Here is a 16980-nt window from a genome sequence, read left to right as displayed (position 1 = left end):
TTACCTAATGGAAACAGCTGACTCTGTGGGGCCAGACCAGTTCCATTCTGTTTTTCAGAAGATCCTCAGGAACAGCAGCTTAACTCAAGAGCAACTAACAGACAACTTAGTTTAAGGAGCAAAGGCAGACAATTCCATGCCATTTTAATTTTTTTTAATACAAAAACAGCCACCCCACCTTTCTTTATTGGTCAAGTATTGGGAGGAATTTGTTACAAAACTAGGCCTGTGGAATGTGGGGGTGCGAGTTCACTGCCAGACGTCAGCACTGGGGCTGGTGTAGCCAGAGCCTTGTTGCCGGCCACCTTCACCTCCCAGAAGGCAGCCGTACCACACAGAAGGTCGCTCCAAGGAAAGAGATTCCCCAGGTCCTACTCGTTGGTGATAGCAGAGGGGTTTTCCACCTCAATCTTGCCACCGTCGCAATGATCACACCCTTCAGTGGCCTTCTGTCTCGGTGCTCCCCACCTTGCAGACTGCATCCAGGCCTTCTAGAACTTGTCCAGACATGATGTGCTTCCCTTTTGCCAGGATGTCTTGACTGGAGTCATAAAGAACTGCAAGTCATTGGCAACCTTGCCTGCGTTGGCCATGCTCACCAAGCCAAGCCCATAGTGTTTCAGCTTGAGGTTTTCATTAAGGAAGCGGTCACCAGTGATACTCTTTCCTCCAGTGCCATCTCTACCCTGGATCATGAAGTCCTTGATCACACGATAGAATTTGCTGTCTTTATAGCCAAACCCTTTCTCGCCTGTAGCTAAAGTGGCAAAATTCTCCAGTGCTTTTGAAAGAGTCTTTCCAAAAAGAGACTGATAGCCACTCAACCTACATCTTCACGTCCAACTCGTGTATAACTGTGAGCCCCTTCTCGTCGCCTGTGGAGGGTCCAGGCAACAGCAGGAAGAAGATGGAGTCTGCACTGAAGGCAGCGGCAAAGAGCAACTTCATGTTCCACTCAAAGAAAGAGCAACTTCATGTTCCACTCTGAGAGATGCAGCATCCCAGTTCTGTACTATTTTAAGTCAAGAGGTTTTGCTATCATCAGTGGGGAGAGACTTCACCCATTCCCTGGCAGAGGAGCCTGGGGACTGGAGGCGCAATTAGCATTCTTCTAGCCACTCCCAGGCCACTTCTGAGCTGCCTCAAGGCAACTTCTGTTCTCCCCAGATGCTTATTAAGGTCCCTCAGAGCTCTGTATTTACAGCAGGAAAGGACTTTTGTTCCAAAAGTGATTTGAGGACATACATTTAATGAGAGGTATCTGCCAAACTCTGGTCTCCCAACACCTTCCCCTCTGTACCTTGAGGAAACCTCTGAACTCAAAAAGACAGTCTCTGAACCAGAAGTCAAGTCTCAGACATTGTAAGCATCTCCAGTGACACTTATACAGGGATTTGACCCATCTTTTGACAGTCAAGGAGTCTGAGAGCCAGTTCCAGTGGTCATGACCATTTTACACTCAAGAGAAGGGGGCCTCATTCCTCCTTCCTGATCCAAGGGTCTGCTCTAAGAACCAGGTGAAGCATGTCTGCCTGTGATGTTGAGCTGGAAGGTGGGGTGAGGGTGAGGCAGTGGGGTAGTGCTCTAAAAGTAAAATAGAAGAGATACTAGTACTTTGACATGGAGATTATCTTGCGGCACTCTGAGCTTTGGGTTGGTCCTTGTTTAACCACAGAATTGCTGCACGCCTTTGGGAGATATTTTACAATGCTCCTCCATGTTTAGATGGGCTCCTGTTATTATATGCTATCATATTTCCCCATAAAATGCCACTGCCATGGGCTATTCATTTGTTTGCACCAACAGTATTATTTACTGTACTCAGTCCATTTTGTAGTATTGGATGACCTTCCACAGAAGTTCAGCATTCTTGGCAGGCATTTTCCCCCCAGCCACAGAGGAACCCTGTATTCCTCTGGATCTGTCCAAGAGGTGGGAATGCAACAGCAGCAGCTGAGGACATGAAAATAACTAGAAATAAAATAGGCATCAGATTCAGAAAGGCTGGGAAAGAATTTTTAGCAGGAGCATTTCTCTTTTTGACAATGAATGTTCTCTAGAATTCATGAAACACTGGCTGAGGCACAGCTACATTTGAATGGGGGAAAGAAAACTCATCAAACCAACAACCAGAGCCTTCTGTAGACCAAACTGTGATTTCCTATTTTAAACAGAGTCCTGACCTTAGCATTTACTCTTGTGTTTACATATGTGATTGATATACAAAGTACTTGGGTGCATGAGAGTAGAAAGAAAGGAACCTTGGTGGTACAATATTGAAGCACTTAGCTGCTGATTAAATGGTCAGAAGTTTGAACCCACAGGCTGCTCTGAGGGAGAAAAGACCTGATGACCCTCCTCTGGAAAGACGTGAGCTTGGGAAACCTTTTAAGGAAATTCTAATCTGTCTATAATGTTGCTAAGAGCTGGAGTAGATGCAATAGTGCATAACAATGAAGATAGGACACAACCTTATTTATCCTATGTTCAGATTTTTGCTGTACATGAAAAATATTTAAGACTTGAATTACCTTGATGGCCACGGCGGGCGCGGGGCCGGGGCCGGGTGCATCTTCCGGGCTGGATGTGGCCCTGCAGAAACTGGTGCTGCGGCGGAAGAAGGTGCTGAGCGCCGAGGAGATGGAGCTGTACGAGCTGGCGCAGGCGGCGGGCGGCGCCATGGATCCCGACGTGTTCAAGTGAGCGCGCGTCGGGGAATCTGGCCCTCCGGGGAGCAGGACCTGTAGACCTGGAGGAGGGGCGCCCTGGCCCCGAGCTGGGCGGACTCACTCCTTACCTGCTTTTGTTCTCGCCAGAATCCTGGTAGACCTGCTGAAGATGAACGTGGCCCCTCTGGCTGTCTTCCAGATGCTCAAGTCCATGTGCGCCGGCCGGGGCCTGGCGAGCGAACCTATGGAGTCGACGGCCCTGCTGCTGCCCGCCGCTGGCGTGGCCGAAACCCGAGGTCAGGGCTGCGGTCACTGGCCGAGTGGAGGGCAGGGCACTTTGGGCCTTAGTGACCAGACCTTACAGCGGTTTTTCCTTTGAAGCCCTAGAACACTACTGCTGTCACCCTTGAAGGGCTTCCTCCAGAACCGGGGTCCTGGGGAGGGTGTCCGGAGGAGCCCTTTTCAGGGTCCCGCCCAGCAGTTATTCTAGGCTAAGGCAGGAGGAGACCGACCTTCCTGTCACCTCCTCGCCTGGACACCATCCACCCCAGGTGCTTTCCAGGGGCCACACCAGCCTCTTGCTTCCTTAGAACACACGACCCTCCCAGGACTTGGAGCTGGAGGCCAGGTGACCAGGTCGTGTGAAGCCTGAATGCCTGCACCAGAACACCTGGTGTCCATTCTGTGTTCACTTGTGTCCATTCTGCACCCTACGACCCCTGGACGTGAATTAAGATACAGCAGAAGCACCCAGGCAGACGGCAAGGGTTCAAGGCCAGCTTTCTTCCCAGAAGCGGGAAACACTGGATTCTATGGGCCTCCTGGCAAAGGGAGTGGTAGAGGGTTGGATTCTGGGTGGTGGGAGTGCTGGGGGGGACCTTCAGCACCCCATAACTTATCCTGAACGGCCCTGGGCACCTGCACCGCCCGCCTCAGCATTGACTCTGCTCTTTCTGCTTTCTCTGTGTCTCTCCAAACTCCAGAGGCCTCTCCTCTCTCTGCCGAGAACAGTAGCCCCACAGCGAGGCCATCCCTTCCCGCGGCCTCTCCAGCCCTGCTCTGCGGCCCGCCTGCCACGCTCTTGCCTCTGTCCCTGGGGCCTCCTGGTTCCCTCCGCTTCTCTTGCTGCCTGTTCTCTCCTTTTGCAGGTGGCGTTTATTAGTTTATCTCTGGGGGTTGGTGCTTGTTCTGGCTTTTGTGAAAGCCCAGCCCGGGCTGGCTGGAGCTGCATGGGCAGGCCCTTGGGGGTCTACTGTGCACAATGCAGAGACAAACCGCAGAACTTGTAGGCCACCGGGGCAGCTTTCAAGGACAGGACAGGCTCCACACTTCCCAGGTAGCCCTGGTAGGTGACATTGCACCAAGGAAGCACCCCATCTTTAGAAGGGCCATTTAGGCACTGGGATGAGAGCAGCCTTTGTCCTAGATGTGTCTTAGCTTCTCAGAAGCTCACATGGACTGGCTGCTGGGGTTTGGAGCCTCATGGAGGATGAGGTAGAGATGTTAGATGCTCCTGCAGTTTTCCTTGGTGTGTAAGTGACGTGTGCTTCCGAGTCCCTTCTCCTGCCTGGTGCCTGGGCCAGGCTACCTCACAGGCCTCTCAACATGATAAGAAAGAGGTGAGATTTGGCTACCAACTTGTTCCTTCTCCCATGTACACTGCATTGTAGGTGCCTCTGGAAACTCAGAGTACAAGTCTCCCTCCACACCTACAGAATGTTGCCCCAGGTCAGGGTGTCCACTGCCTTACAGGGGGCAGCATGCATACTCTGTAAACTTGTGTGCTGGGCATGGCTCTCAGAGTCAGGAGGACAACAGGGAATTGGGATGAACAGAGCAACGGGGCCAGCAGTGTGGCCAACCAACCCTAGGCAACTCTGCTGGAGCTTGAGGGATAAACTGGGGAAGGGACAGTTAGCAGGGGCAGTTGGGAAGGATTTTAGTACCAGCAAGTGGCATATGCCACCCTGCAGCTGCCCAGTCCCTCCTTGCCAAACTTAGGGTGCTAAGAGGAGGGTTATGCCTCAAGAAATGTTGGGAGTTAAATCAGCAAGGCTTGGGGACTATAGGGTCTAAAGGTGTGAACAGAACCCAGAAGAATGGCAAGGGGAGGCACTTCTACAGGTTTAGAGAGGAAAGATGAACTAAAGGAGAAGGACGTGCATGAGGGGAGATGAAGCTAGGGTCTGAGTGAAGGGAGTTGTGTCTGGGCAGCCCTTCCCTGTGGGAAGTGATAGCCTGGTGATAAGTGGGAAGACCTGTGGGTAAGGGCATGTGACCTCCTCTAATACCCTCAATGAGATAGATTGATACAGTGACTGCATCAATGGACCCAAATGTGTCAAGGATGATGATAGTACAAGACAGAACAGTTTGCTTGTTCATAGGGTTGCTATGAGTCCTACTTGACTAGACAGCATCTAACAATAGCATCTTTACAAAGAGCTCTGGCAGCTCAGTTGTAAGGAGTTGCACTTCCAGCTCAAAGGTACACAGTTTGAATTCATCAGCTACTCTGTCTGTCTATATCCTCCTGTCTATTTTATTGCCTCTGAAAACCTGCTGGAGGGTCAGCTGGAATGAGTCATTCCAACTTGATAGTATATAACAATTACTCCAGAAGAAGAAAGGAGAATCAAGATCAATAGCCTAAGGCAAATTCCCATAAGGTGGGTCTTAAGTTAGCAGACTTAAGGAAGAATTCAGAACAAGAGAAAGCTAAATGCAGCTTTATTAAAGGGGGGAATAGGGGAGCTGCCAGGTGAAGGTCCTCATTCTGGGGGATGCAGAATGGGGAAGTCACACTGAACTTACCAGGGAGGGTTTTTATAACAGTCTAGGTAGGGACATTCCACTCTGATTTATGAGCTCAGCCAGGCAGGCAAGGAAGGCCATTTGCTCTTATCAGTGGCAGGCAAGGCCATCAGCGTTTGAATTCTGAATTCTTCCTGTCTTTGGCCACCTTTGTCCAGGCTTAACATCCCAGCCTCTTTAGTGATAAAACAGGGTGATGTATCTTTATTTTGGCTACTTCCTGCTGAGCAGGGGCCAAGGTTTGGGGGTTCGGAAGCTGTAGTGAGTTGGTCTGGGATTAGTGGCCAGGGGAGAATTAAGTTAGTCATTTCCTTGACCCTGTGAAGTAAGAATTTAAAGAGATATGGAACGATTAATAACAATATGGTGATGATTACTGTTGGTCTTTAGATAAGGAAGAATTTAAGCTAGAAATGGGTTTTTGAGCTAATTTGGGAGAAGGCTTGTGGTTGAATTCTTTATAGAGTTTTATTACACCAGAAGTGTTGTCCTGGTTCAGCTGCAATGTGCTTACATTGTTTATACAGTTCTTATGTTCTGTTGCAGAGGATGCTAGATGCAAGAGGGCTTAGTCTGCTTATCAAGCACTGGTTCTCAGAAGGGAATGCGTTTTGGAATGTTAGAGTACTTAATTTGGGCTAGTGAAGTGGCTTGAGGTGGTTTGGTGGAGTGTGGTTTAAGAAATGGATTGGTACTGCTGCTAGCAAAAGTCGTTGTAAAGAGGCACACAGAGAACAAAGGGAAAGGTTGGTCACTATTTGACTTTGGCTAAGGAATAGTAAGGTGCTCTGGATAATTGGGACTCAAGTTGGGGCCTGCATAGTTTGTGGCTCTCCAGAGACTTGTTCTATTATTGTCTGCTCAGCTTGGAGAATGTCATTGGAGACCTGTACTTGGGTATTGGCATATAGAGTGTATTCTGTGCTTATGTGTATTGTGCTAGAGGGCAAGGGACTATATATAAATAGTGTTTCTTTAACTCTAGCTTGCCACTGGACATTCCAGGGGTTTGAGATAGAAAGGTAGAGCGTTTTTTGTTTTGTTTAATAGAATATAGTGGTATTATAAATGTTACTGATTTTGCATGCCTAATATGGACAACTTGTATATATTTTTTTTGGTTATTTTTTATAGTATTAGTGAATTTGGTTATGTAAGAAGTAAACAAAGGGTTGTTTATAGGATGAAACTGCTTTAGGTGATATTGAAATGGTGATTGTTGTTTGGTATTTTTGTTGGAGCAATTTGCTGAGCCAATAAGGTGTATGGTTGGATTAGACTGCTGTGTGGAGGTGGTTTGTGTTTTTTTCTTTGTTTGTTTGTTTGTTTTTAGGGCTTGAGTGCTGACTGAAGTGTAGTAGGACTTAGCATTGAAAGTGTAGGAAGTTCACTCAGTGAGGGAGGCATGTTTGACTTGAGAAAGGTGTTGTTAATGGGGGTTACTTATGACCTTAATAGCTGTGCCGGTGGTCAGGATGACTGTATAAGGTTTGTTTTAGTGTGGTAGGAGAGGCTTGGGTGCACGCTGTTTGTTGAGTATTGTGTTTCTTGAAGGGACTTTAGTGGCTTCGTTTAGACTTTGAGACAAGGGTTTGGTTATGCAGTGGTCTGTTTTTAGAGTAATTGTTTAAGGAGGGAGAGATGAGGTATGATGCTAAAAGAAGGGATTTGGTGAGTAAGTTATGGCTTAGCAGAAACAGTTGGGTGTACATTAGTTGGAGGGGGTTTAGAAAGGACAGTGAGCGTGTTGTTCGTATACAGGCTAAGGCAGTAGGAAGTAAGTCAACCCAAGACCTGCATAACTCTACAGTCAGTTTAGTAAGATGGGACTTAATGGGTTTATTTATGTGCTTTATTTTGCCTGAAGACTAGGGGTGATATGGTATATGCAGTTTCCAGCAGATACCTAAACTAGAGGATACCTTCTGGGTGACTTTGGAGACAAAGCTGGGACCATTGTCTGTTTGTATTGAAGTAGGGAGGGCCAAACCTGGGGATGCCATGCTGGAGCAGGGCTTCAGGTGACTTTATCTGCTGTTTCTCGCTTGGGTGAGGAAGGCTTCAGCCTATCCAGAAAAGGTTTTTACTATAGATAGGAGATACTTATATTTTTTTGTGGTTGGCATATGTGTGAAATTAACTTGTTAATCCTGTCCACACATGTGGCCTTGGAGTAGATGTGTGGTGGAGTGAATTTAAGGGACTTTGTGGGGTGGTTTCTTGCCGCATTATGAAGGGGTTTTGCTAGTAAGGAAAAGTTGGGAATTCAGTGTTTAAGGAAACTGATAAAATTGAGAAAAGAGGATTTTATTTGCAGTCTGAGGTGGTTGGAAGCTTTTAATGGCTCTGCGTTCATTGGCTGTTGAATTTCTAGTGGTGGGGATCAATTGAAAGCTGATATATGTGCCTGTGAGGAGAGACAGTTGGGCTTTGGAAGGGGATACTCTGTATCCTTTGGAGGCTAAGAAGTTAAGTTGAGCTGTGTGAGTTTGTGAAAGTTGGTAGGAGGGACTGCACAACAAAATATTATTTATTTAGGGATAAGAAGTTTATTGGAAAGTAGGCAAGTAATGATGGGGTTTAAACTTCTGCAGTGTTGTGCGGAGACAGGGAATTTGGGTCTAGCAGGAAAAGAGGAGTAGGTTTTTTTAGAGTAATGAAAACAGGTTGGTAGTGAGAGGTTACAGCTGGGGTGGAAAGATACTGTATTACAGGGTTTACAATGCCGGTGATAAAGGTAGTGTAGAAGGGAACTTGGAAAGAGTGTTAAGAGAGAAAGAACTAAAGGCTGGCCTGGTGAACTAGGTTTAGTTTTTAGTGAAACACAGTTTTAATTTTAGATAGGAGGTTTCTTGCTTAGCAGCAGAGTTGGACGTGTGGGGATAATTAGAAAGGAATGGGTGAGCACTCGTTTGTTGAGGGTAAGGAGGAGAAGTTGAGTGATAAAGAGGCTTGGAGGGAATGCTATCAATCCCTATTACTGAGACCTGGGTAGGGAAAACAAAAACCGAGAAAGAAGGGAGTACTGAACAGGTAGCTCTTTTATTAGCCAGAAAGGAAACTGATTTACCTGGTACCTGAAGGGTTTGGGAGCTTAGCAGGAGTGGTGAGCATTGTTGAACCTGGGCATCTTCAGTGGTCAGTGGTCAGGCCCAAGAGATTAGCCAGGGTGGGAACTGGGTCCAGTGAAGAGGCTACTCCTCAGGGGCTTGGCATTGAAGACTGAAGAGGAGCCGGTATTCTAATGGCCCTGTGTTCCACAGATAGGACAAGGCTGTTACCAGGCTCTGGTTTGGAGGGTGAAGGTTAATGTAGTTGCTAACTCCAATGGCCCTCTGTGCCACACTTGAAGCAAGTACCCAGAGGTAAGGAGCAAGTGTTTTCCGATCTGTCACTACTGCTGTTAGGCAGTTATATTTGCAGATTCGCTTTCTGCGAGGCACGAGGTTTTTTGTTTGTTTGTTGTGGGGTTTTTTTCTTTTTTTTGTTCCTCTTGGGCATTGGAACTTTAAAGGCCTGCTAGGTCTCGAATAGGGTGTTTGGAAGCGAGTGGGGTGTTTGGATGTAGTTTCTAGGTTTTTTCTGTATGCTATTGGGCAGTGGTGAGAGCTTGCTGTTCACTTTGCTATTTCCCTCTGCTCTGGGAACTTTTTCTGAGCAGGACGGGGGAGGGGCTTGCCAGAGCTGACACAGGAGCAGAGAGTTTCGGCAGATTTACCTGTGTGTTTTTGTTTGGGGCAGCTGATGTGATTAGAGGAGGGAGGAAGAAGGTGATGTTTTTATTTGTAGGTTAAGGTTGGAAGAGAGTGGTTGCAGGAAACTTTCTGAAAGTGCTGGGGAGAAAGGAAAGGAAAGTGGGAGGGGCTGGGTCTGAGGGAGAATTGGAAAGGGCTACCTGTGGTGAGGCGACATTTGCATATGGCTGAGTTAGGAATACAGAAGCTGTAAAGGGTTCTTGGTAGGATTAAAGGTGACTGAGTTTACAGCAGTTTAGAGATACAGAAAGATACGGTTTTTGAATGTGAAAGGGACTTTTAACGTTTGTAACTTTAAAAAAAATTTTTTTTTGTTTTATTTATGTATGTGTGTGTGTGCGTGTACCGTCAAATCAGATCTGACTGGTACAGAAGGAAATTGTCCCTCCTCCAGCAGAGCATCTTGTGGATTCGAACGCATACCTCTTGGATTGCAGTGCAGCTTCTTGCCACTAGGCCACCAGAGCTCCCTGTTTGTAACTTTTGAAGGGGACATAGGAGGGACTCGGTAGGAGGAGTGGAATAGGAATGCCTGAGTCTGGATTGGTTGGGATAGAAGAGGGCTGGACAACTGAAGAACAAAGAGGTTTAGCTTGGCATAACCAATTATCCCTGGTAACAAATGATATAAGAGGTGAAATGCGAATGGCTGAGTTTGGATTGGTCAGAATGAAAAGGGAGGGTGTGGCTTCAGACAAAGAGATCCAGCTTTGACCGAATTTGGGTGGTCTTTGGAAGAGAGCTGTGTAGGCTGGGACAGATGTAGGTATGGGAGTGAAACAAAAAGTTTCTTTTAAGTCTGCTGGCAGAAAGTGTCTAGATGTTGAACTAAAGGTTTTATTCTTAGGCCTTTGAGAGTCGTTATTAGCTGTTATTGTGGCTGCTTGGTTACAGAAAAAGGATCAGGTTCTTGAGGCAGAGGTCTTCAGCTAGACTCAAATGTGAAGAATTTGAGAATAGATCATCTCTTGAGAGCCTGGGCCTTGGCTACTCATAGTTCTCTGATCTGTGGGTGAGGCAACTGGAGTTTCAGAGCATCCTCTGGAAAGCAGGAGTCTCAGGAGCTCTTATGATTGAAGAGAGGCTATAGACAGCTGGAGCATCCTCAGAGCCATCATAGCCTGGGAGAAATGCCTGGCATTTCTAGTTGAGCTTCTGACACAGATCTGTGGTTTGTGGATATGTGCAGACAGAAGTCCAGTGGAACAGATCTGAGTTCTCATGAGAGTTCACAATGTCTGGGATGGAAAGCTTAAAAGCTTTGTAGTGGAAGAATAGAGGCTTAATACATCTGGAAATCAATTGGGGATAGCTTTAGGAGCCTCCAGGAAAAAGGGGAGGGAGAATATAGAGATCAGAAAGACAAAAGGGGCAGAGAGCTTGTCAGCAGTTGCACACACAGAGCAGGGGAGAGAAAGAGCAGTGGAACTTTACTGTTCAAGCATCTCGACACTGCACAGGCTGGTTCAGTAGAGAGTAAGGCACACCAGCACCCACCTTAAGACAGGGGTGCAGCACTTTAACTCATCTTCCGGGTTTTGGCACCATGTGTTAACGGACTTAAGGAAGAAATCAGAGAGAGCGAGAGAAAGCTTAATGCAGCTTTACTAAAGGGGGGAATAGGGGAGCTCCCAGGTGAAGGTCCTCATTCTGGGGATGCAGAATGGGGAAGTCACACTGAACTTACTGGGGAGGGTTTTTATAACAGTCTTTAGGGAGGGACATTCCACTTGATTTATGATCCACCTGCTAGCTCAGCCAGGCAGTCAAGGCCATTTGCTCTTCTTATCAGTAGCAGGCAAGACCATTAGTGTTTGAATTCTGAATTCTTTATTCTCTTTGGCCCCCTTGTCCAGACCTAACAATGGGGATCAGACAGATCTCTCTCCAGCAATTCTAACTAACTATAGAGGCACTGTACTTCTCTGCTGGGGTCAGTGATCTGTTACAGTGGCCATAGAGACCTCAGACCATACTTAGGAGATATAACAGATTACAATTCAGGATCAGGAACATTCAGGATACATTCTTCAGTGAGGATAGCAGCTTGGCAAGGCCCACAAGCAGGCCTCGTCACCTTGGCCCCAAGAACTTTCAGCCTTTTGGGCCATGCTGGCCTCTTCTGCAACAGGTGTTAACAAAGCTTTTTACCTCCACCAGTAAGTGCCAGGGGCACCCCATTTGGCTAGTAAGCTTCCTGCCTGAAGACAGCACTTCATCTGTGAGTCCTTGCATCTACTGTAACTATCTTGCACAGATCATGAATCTCACTGGTGTCCTCATTCTACTGCCCCTATTTCTCTGTTACATCTTGTACCATCTGTAGTATTCCATTTCTGCATCTCTGATTTTCACTGTTTATCTTCTGGATCTAGCCTATTCTCAGCAAAGGAACCCAGAGTCAAAGGACACATTCCGCTTCCATCTTTTAGTAGTAAGGTTCCCACTTCCTCCTCTGGGATGGCTCATCCTAGTGAGATGGCAGAACTGACCAGTCCCTTTCTTGGGATTCTATGTGCCTTATCTGCATAGTCCAGTCTTCTCAGGAGTGCCAGGCATTTTATGTGAATTAGAGGTAATCCCCTTAGTGGGCCATAGTGCTTTGCACATTTTTATGCCATTGAGTCAGCACAACTTATAACTTATCCTCCAGTAGGTTTTCAGAGGCTGTAAATCACATAGGAAGAGACTGCCCATCTTTGGTCTGAGGAGCAGCTGGATTTCAACTGTCTGCCTTTGAATTAGCAGTGAAACTTCTTACACACTAGGCCATTGTCAGGGTGGTGATGTGTACCTCTGAGTTATAACTGACTCCCCAGTGGGTTTTTACAGAGACAGTTAATTTCACTGACAAGATTGCCTATCCTCCTGCCACTAGAGCTCCCTTTTTTTGCATATTTCTATTATTTTTAAAAAATAAATAAAATTTTTATTTTATACTGGTTTACTTACAAAGTTCATATACATTGTTTTTCATACCGGATTGTTCCCATTTCCTTTACCCACCGCTCCCTTCCCCATCAAATTGTGTGACCCTATGATTAAAGCCCCCCTACACTCCCTGCCCATCTTCACCCCTCTGCATCTCATACACTTTCTACAATACAGCACATCTTATACAGTATTTGTCCTTATGGGACTGAGTTCACTTAGCATAATGCTCTCCAATCCCTCCCAAGTTAGGTAGTATTTTACAAAATCATTGCTCTTGCGTATGAATGTATCATAATTTCTCAATCCATTCAACTGTGGTTGAATACTGTTTGCATGTTTTTGTGATGGTGAATAATGCTTCTATGAACATTTCCACCCAATTTTTTTATGACGGTTATAAGACCATGGATGCCATGATGCAATAGAATCAAACTGTCTGATTGTTGTCATACTTACAATTGTTGCTGTGATTAATCTTATTGTGTAGTAGTAACTGTACCAATCCATCTAACTGAAGGTCTCCCTTTCTGTGGTTAACTCTCTACTTTTCCAAGCATGATGTCCTCCAGGGACCAGTCCCTCCTGATTTTTATGCCCAAAGTAAGTGAAGTATCTCACCATCCTTACTTCTGATGAACACTCTGGCTGCGTTTCTTCCAAGATGAATTAGTTTTTGTCTTTTGGTAGTCTACAGTATAAGCAGTATTCTTGAAAGCATTCAGATTAAAAGGCATCGATAATCTTTTGGTCTTTCTTATTCATTGTCCAACTTTCATGTGTATATGAAGCAAATGAAAATAGCCGTGGCTTGGGTCAGGTTCACCTTAGTCTTTAAACAGAGAGCCTTGCTCTTCAGGACTTCAAAAAGGCCCTTGACAGCAGATTTGCCCAGTGTAACTTGTCTTTTGATTTCTTGATTGCTGTTGCCATGGGTATTCATTATGTGTCAAAATGAAATGAAATCCTTGAGAACTTCAGTCTTTTCTCCATCTATTGTGATAATTGTCTGTTGGCCCAGTGGTGATGATTTTTTGTTTGCTTTAGGTTGAGTTGTAACCCATACTGAAGGCTGTATAGTCTTTGGACATAAGTACTTGAAAGTTGTCTTTTTCCCTGCCAAAAAGGTTGTACCATCTTCATCTTGCAGTTTGTTGATGAGTCTTTCTCCAATCCTGATGCTGTGTTTTTCTTCATATAGTCCAGCTTCTCAGACTATTTGCTCAACGTACAGATTGAATATTTATGGTGAAAGGATATGTCCCTGTTGCACAGCTTTCTTGATTGTGAACCATGCAGTATCCCCTTACTCTGTTCAAATGACTGCTTCATGCATGTATCATATGAGCACAATTAAGTGTTCTGGAATTCCCATTCTTCTCAGTGTTCTGCAATTTTGTTCTGCTGTTATTCAGAGTTCTTCAGGGTCCATTGTTTCAGAAGAAATGGCTTAGTCTGTCTCAGTCTGTAAATTCTGCGGAAACTTGGGGGCCCTGCTGGTGTTTGAAATACTAGTTTGCAATATCACAACAACATACAAGTCATGACAGAGTGGCAGATGAGTGATGGCAACCATGGCCAGAAAGGCAGTGTAAAAATGATCCATTAAGAGAATTCTGGTGGCCTAGTGGCAAGAAGCTGCACTGCAATCCCAGATGTGTGTGGTTTGAATCCACCAGATGCTCTGCTGGAGAAAGAGGGGCAATCTCCTCCTATACCAGTCAGGTCCGATTTGATGGCACACACACACATACAAATAATAAAAAAAATTTTTTTTTAAAGTGATCCATCACACTGTAACTGGAGTCTCCGGGGACATAGGCAGGAGCAAGTGGAGGTCTGCACCCACGGTGTGCTTAGTCCTTGAGGGAGACCTCAGGCTAGGACTTGAGGCCATGCCAGGCCCTGGGGTGAGTATAATCCTGGAAGGTGCCCTGCGGGGTTGGCAGCAATGGGGCCGAGGGAACCTGGGGACTGGTTGACAGGGTGATGAGGGCAAATGAAGGCTATCTTAGCCTTTAGTGTTGCCCTAACAGAAACACCATAGTGGGTGGGCTTAAGAGGGCCGAACAGTCACTTTTTTTATTTTCACTTCAGAGGCTAGAAGTACAAATTCAGGGCACCGGGTGGCCTGTGAGAAGAAGCTGCACTGCAATCCCAAAGTCACATGGTTCAAATTTACCAGCTCCAACACAGTCACCTCTTACACAGTTTGTTGTTGATTGCTGTTGAGTTGAGCACAACTCACAGCAACCCTGTGAACAAAAGGCCTGAAGCCTTTCAACAATTAGTTATTTATCAAAGTTCACAGAGTTTCTAGATGCATGTTTAGGAAGTGGATGCCACTGCCTCAGAAAACCTGCTGGAGGGTCATCTGTGGGTTCATTCCTACTTGATGGCATATGGCAGTGGCTCTAAGGGAAGAGCTTTTGACTTTGGGGGAAGATCCTTATCTCAGTTCCTGGGGCCCTGAAGTTCCTGGAACATCTTCACTTGGCATCTGTCTTTCCTCACTGGTGCTTGCTGCTCTGCCACTCAAGAATGATGGGTTTAGGACACACCCTAAACTGACAGGCCTTGTTAACAAATCAGAGAAACCCTCTTTTCAAGTGGGGTCATACCCATAAGCACAGAGTTCAGGACTCTGCACTTCCTCTGTGGGACACAATTCAGTCCCCCAGTAACATGGTGGCCGTGCCTCCCTCAGGTCGAAGAACTCATCTTCAGACCTGCGTGCTGTCCTGGTCATGTGGTCTAAGGCAGAGTATGAGTCACTTGTTGTTGTTGTTATGTGCCGTCGAGTCGTTTCTGACTCATAGTGACCCTATGCACAACAGCCCTAAACCCTGCTCTATCCTGCGCCAACCGCACTGCCTCTGACACACCCATCCCAATTACCCCAGTCACTGAATCGATCCATCTCATAGAGGGTCTTCCCCTCCTGCGCTGTCCCTCCACCCTCCCAAGCATGATGTCCCTCTCCAAGGACCCGTCCCTCCTGGCAACATGTCCAAAGTATGTCAGACGAAGCCCCAGAATCCTTGCCTCCAAGGAGTAGCTTGGTTTAATCCTCTCCAAGATGAATCTGTTTGTTTTCCTGGCAGTCCATGGTACATTCAGTACCCTTAGCCAACCCAAATACAGGTGGTTGAAATGCACCAGCTGTTCCATGTCTGAGAGTTTTGCAGTCTCCTCTTGTCTAGTTTACTCTGGAAACCCGCTAGAGGGGTAGCTATCCTGTGTTCTGACTCCATGACAATGACTTCCGGAAGCAGCCTCCACCCACTGTTGTTACTGTGTGCTTTGCAGTCAGAACCAATCCATAGCTGACCCTCTAGTGGTTTCCAGAGGCAGTAAACAGCATGGGAAGGGACTGCTCAACCTTCTCCCACATCTGATGGAGTCAAACCGTGTGCCTTTGAGATTGCAGCACAGCTTCTTACATGTGGGAAATTGTTTGGGGGTGACAGACCATGAGCTGGTAGGGGCTTTAAGCTGCAGTAGTCACTACAGGATAATCTGGACTGTTGTCCCTGGCTAGCCAGGTGGCCTGTGGGAAGCTCAGACAAGCTCAGCTGTGCCCTTCTCCCACCCACAGAAGAAAGGGGTCTACAACAAAACCCCAAACCAGAGTATTAACGGCCTGTTTTCAGTTTCCAGAAGCGACCTGGATGTTGAAGAAAGGAAGGTCACCAGGGGGAAAGGGGAAGGCAACTTGCCTGGGTTGAGTCTTCCTAGCCTGTCTAAGCAGAGGCCCTGGACCCAAACCTTCTCTGCTCAAGCAGACTGGAAACCCATTCTGCCACTTCAGGGAGCTTCCCTCCCCACTCAGTAAATGTTTGCATTATGTACCATATTACACCTAGCCATCCACGCTGTTTGTGGCCTCTCTGGAAAAGGGTGTGGGCTGTGTCTCTGGCCACGGGGGACCAAGTGTCATACTTGAAGCTGGTCTTGCTATCTTGTCTGTGAGAATGGTGGCGTTCCACCACCTGTGTATGTAGGTCATGTTTTCTGCTGGTGATCTCAGGCCTTTGCTCACCTGTGCGACAGAGGCCCTATCTGAGTTACCAATGAGCCCTATTTAAAACCCTCATCTCTGGGGAAACATCCCTTCATTCAGGCATGGACCACCTCAGAGCACAGACCTTTTCTCCCTGGCCTGGCTGCCAAGCAAAGTCTTAGAGTACAGCAGAGTGCTCTCACAGGAGCCAGGCACCTCTCCACTGACTGACCTTTGGAAATCTAGCAAAAGGAATCTGTGGAAAGGGTAAAGGAACACTCTGCTCTCTTTTCATGACACACTGGATGACCAGCTTTGCCCATCTGAGCCCCTAACACACTCTTTTCGCTTTACCTAAAACTAAGGATAACCTGTTGTTAGTTGCCACAATGCTGGTTCCAGCTCATGTAGAACTTGTACCTGACAGACCTCTATTAAGTGATCTTCACAGAGCCTGGGATAAAAAAAATGCCTTCCATATTTGTTCTTTATGACTAGTTTTAAGAAAATCAATAGTTACTGATCAATAATTACTAGTAGTAGGCTGAAACTAAGATTACTAATAGCCAAGAGATTCCTAATAATATGGAATGGAAAAGGGGGTGAAAGTGGTTAAAGTAGGAAAAAAGAGCTTCTAAAACTTAAATCTAAGAATCAGACACGCTGGAGAAGGAGGGACAATCTCCTGTACCAGTCAAATCCGATTTGATGCTACATACAAAAAAAAATTTTAGAAAAAATCAGACACGTACTTGGCACCTGAGTTTGCTCATACAAGTCTTTAGGGCAGTGTGGAAGGGGCTCCTGC

At 46.5% G+C, this 16980-nt stretch overlaps 1 protein-coding gene and 1 pseudogene across 1 annotated transcript in view; one reads left to right on the top strand and one right to left on the bottom strand.

The window, feature by feature from the left end:
* Positions 1–371: 371 nt before the first annotated feature.
* LOC102852947 lies at positions 372–948 on the bottom strand (annotated as a pseudogene).
* A 1587-nt stretch (positions 949–2535) lies between these two features.
* The window catches only part of LOC102860010 (mitotic-spindle organizing protein 2B-like), a 15486-nt gene continuing 1041 nt past the window's right edge, over positions 2536–16980 (top strand). Inside the window, exons 1-2 of the mRNA XM_006894574.1 lie at positions 2536–2699; positions 2817–2965. Of these exons, the coding sequence (XP_006894636.1) occupies positions 2536–2699; positions 2817–2965 (313 nt within the window). The remainder of the gene's footprint in view (positions 2700–2816; positions 2966–16980) is intronic.

Source organism: Elephantulus edwardii, unplaced genomic scaffold, assembly GCF_000299155.1.
Source record: "Elephantulus edwardii isolate Elephantulus edwardi_28Jun2011 unplaced genomic scaffold, EleEdw1.0 scaffold00146, whole genome shotgun sequence".
Taxonomy (NCBI): Eukaryota; Metazoa; Chordata; class Mammalia; order Macroscelidea; family Macroscelididae; genus Elephantulus; species Elephantulus edwardii.
This window is presented reverse-complemented; position numbering and strand designations above follow the sequence as displayed.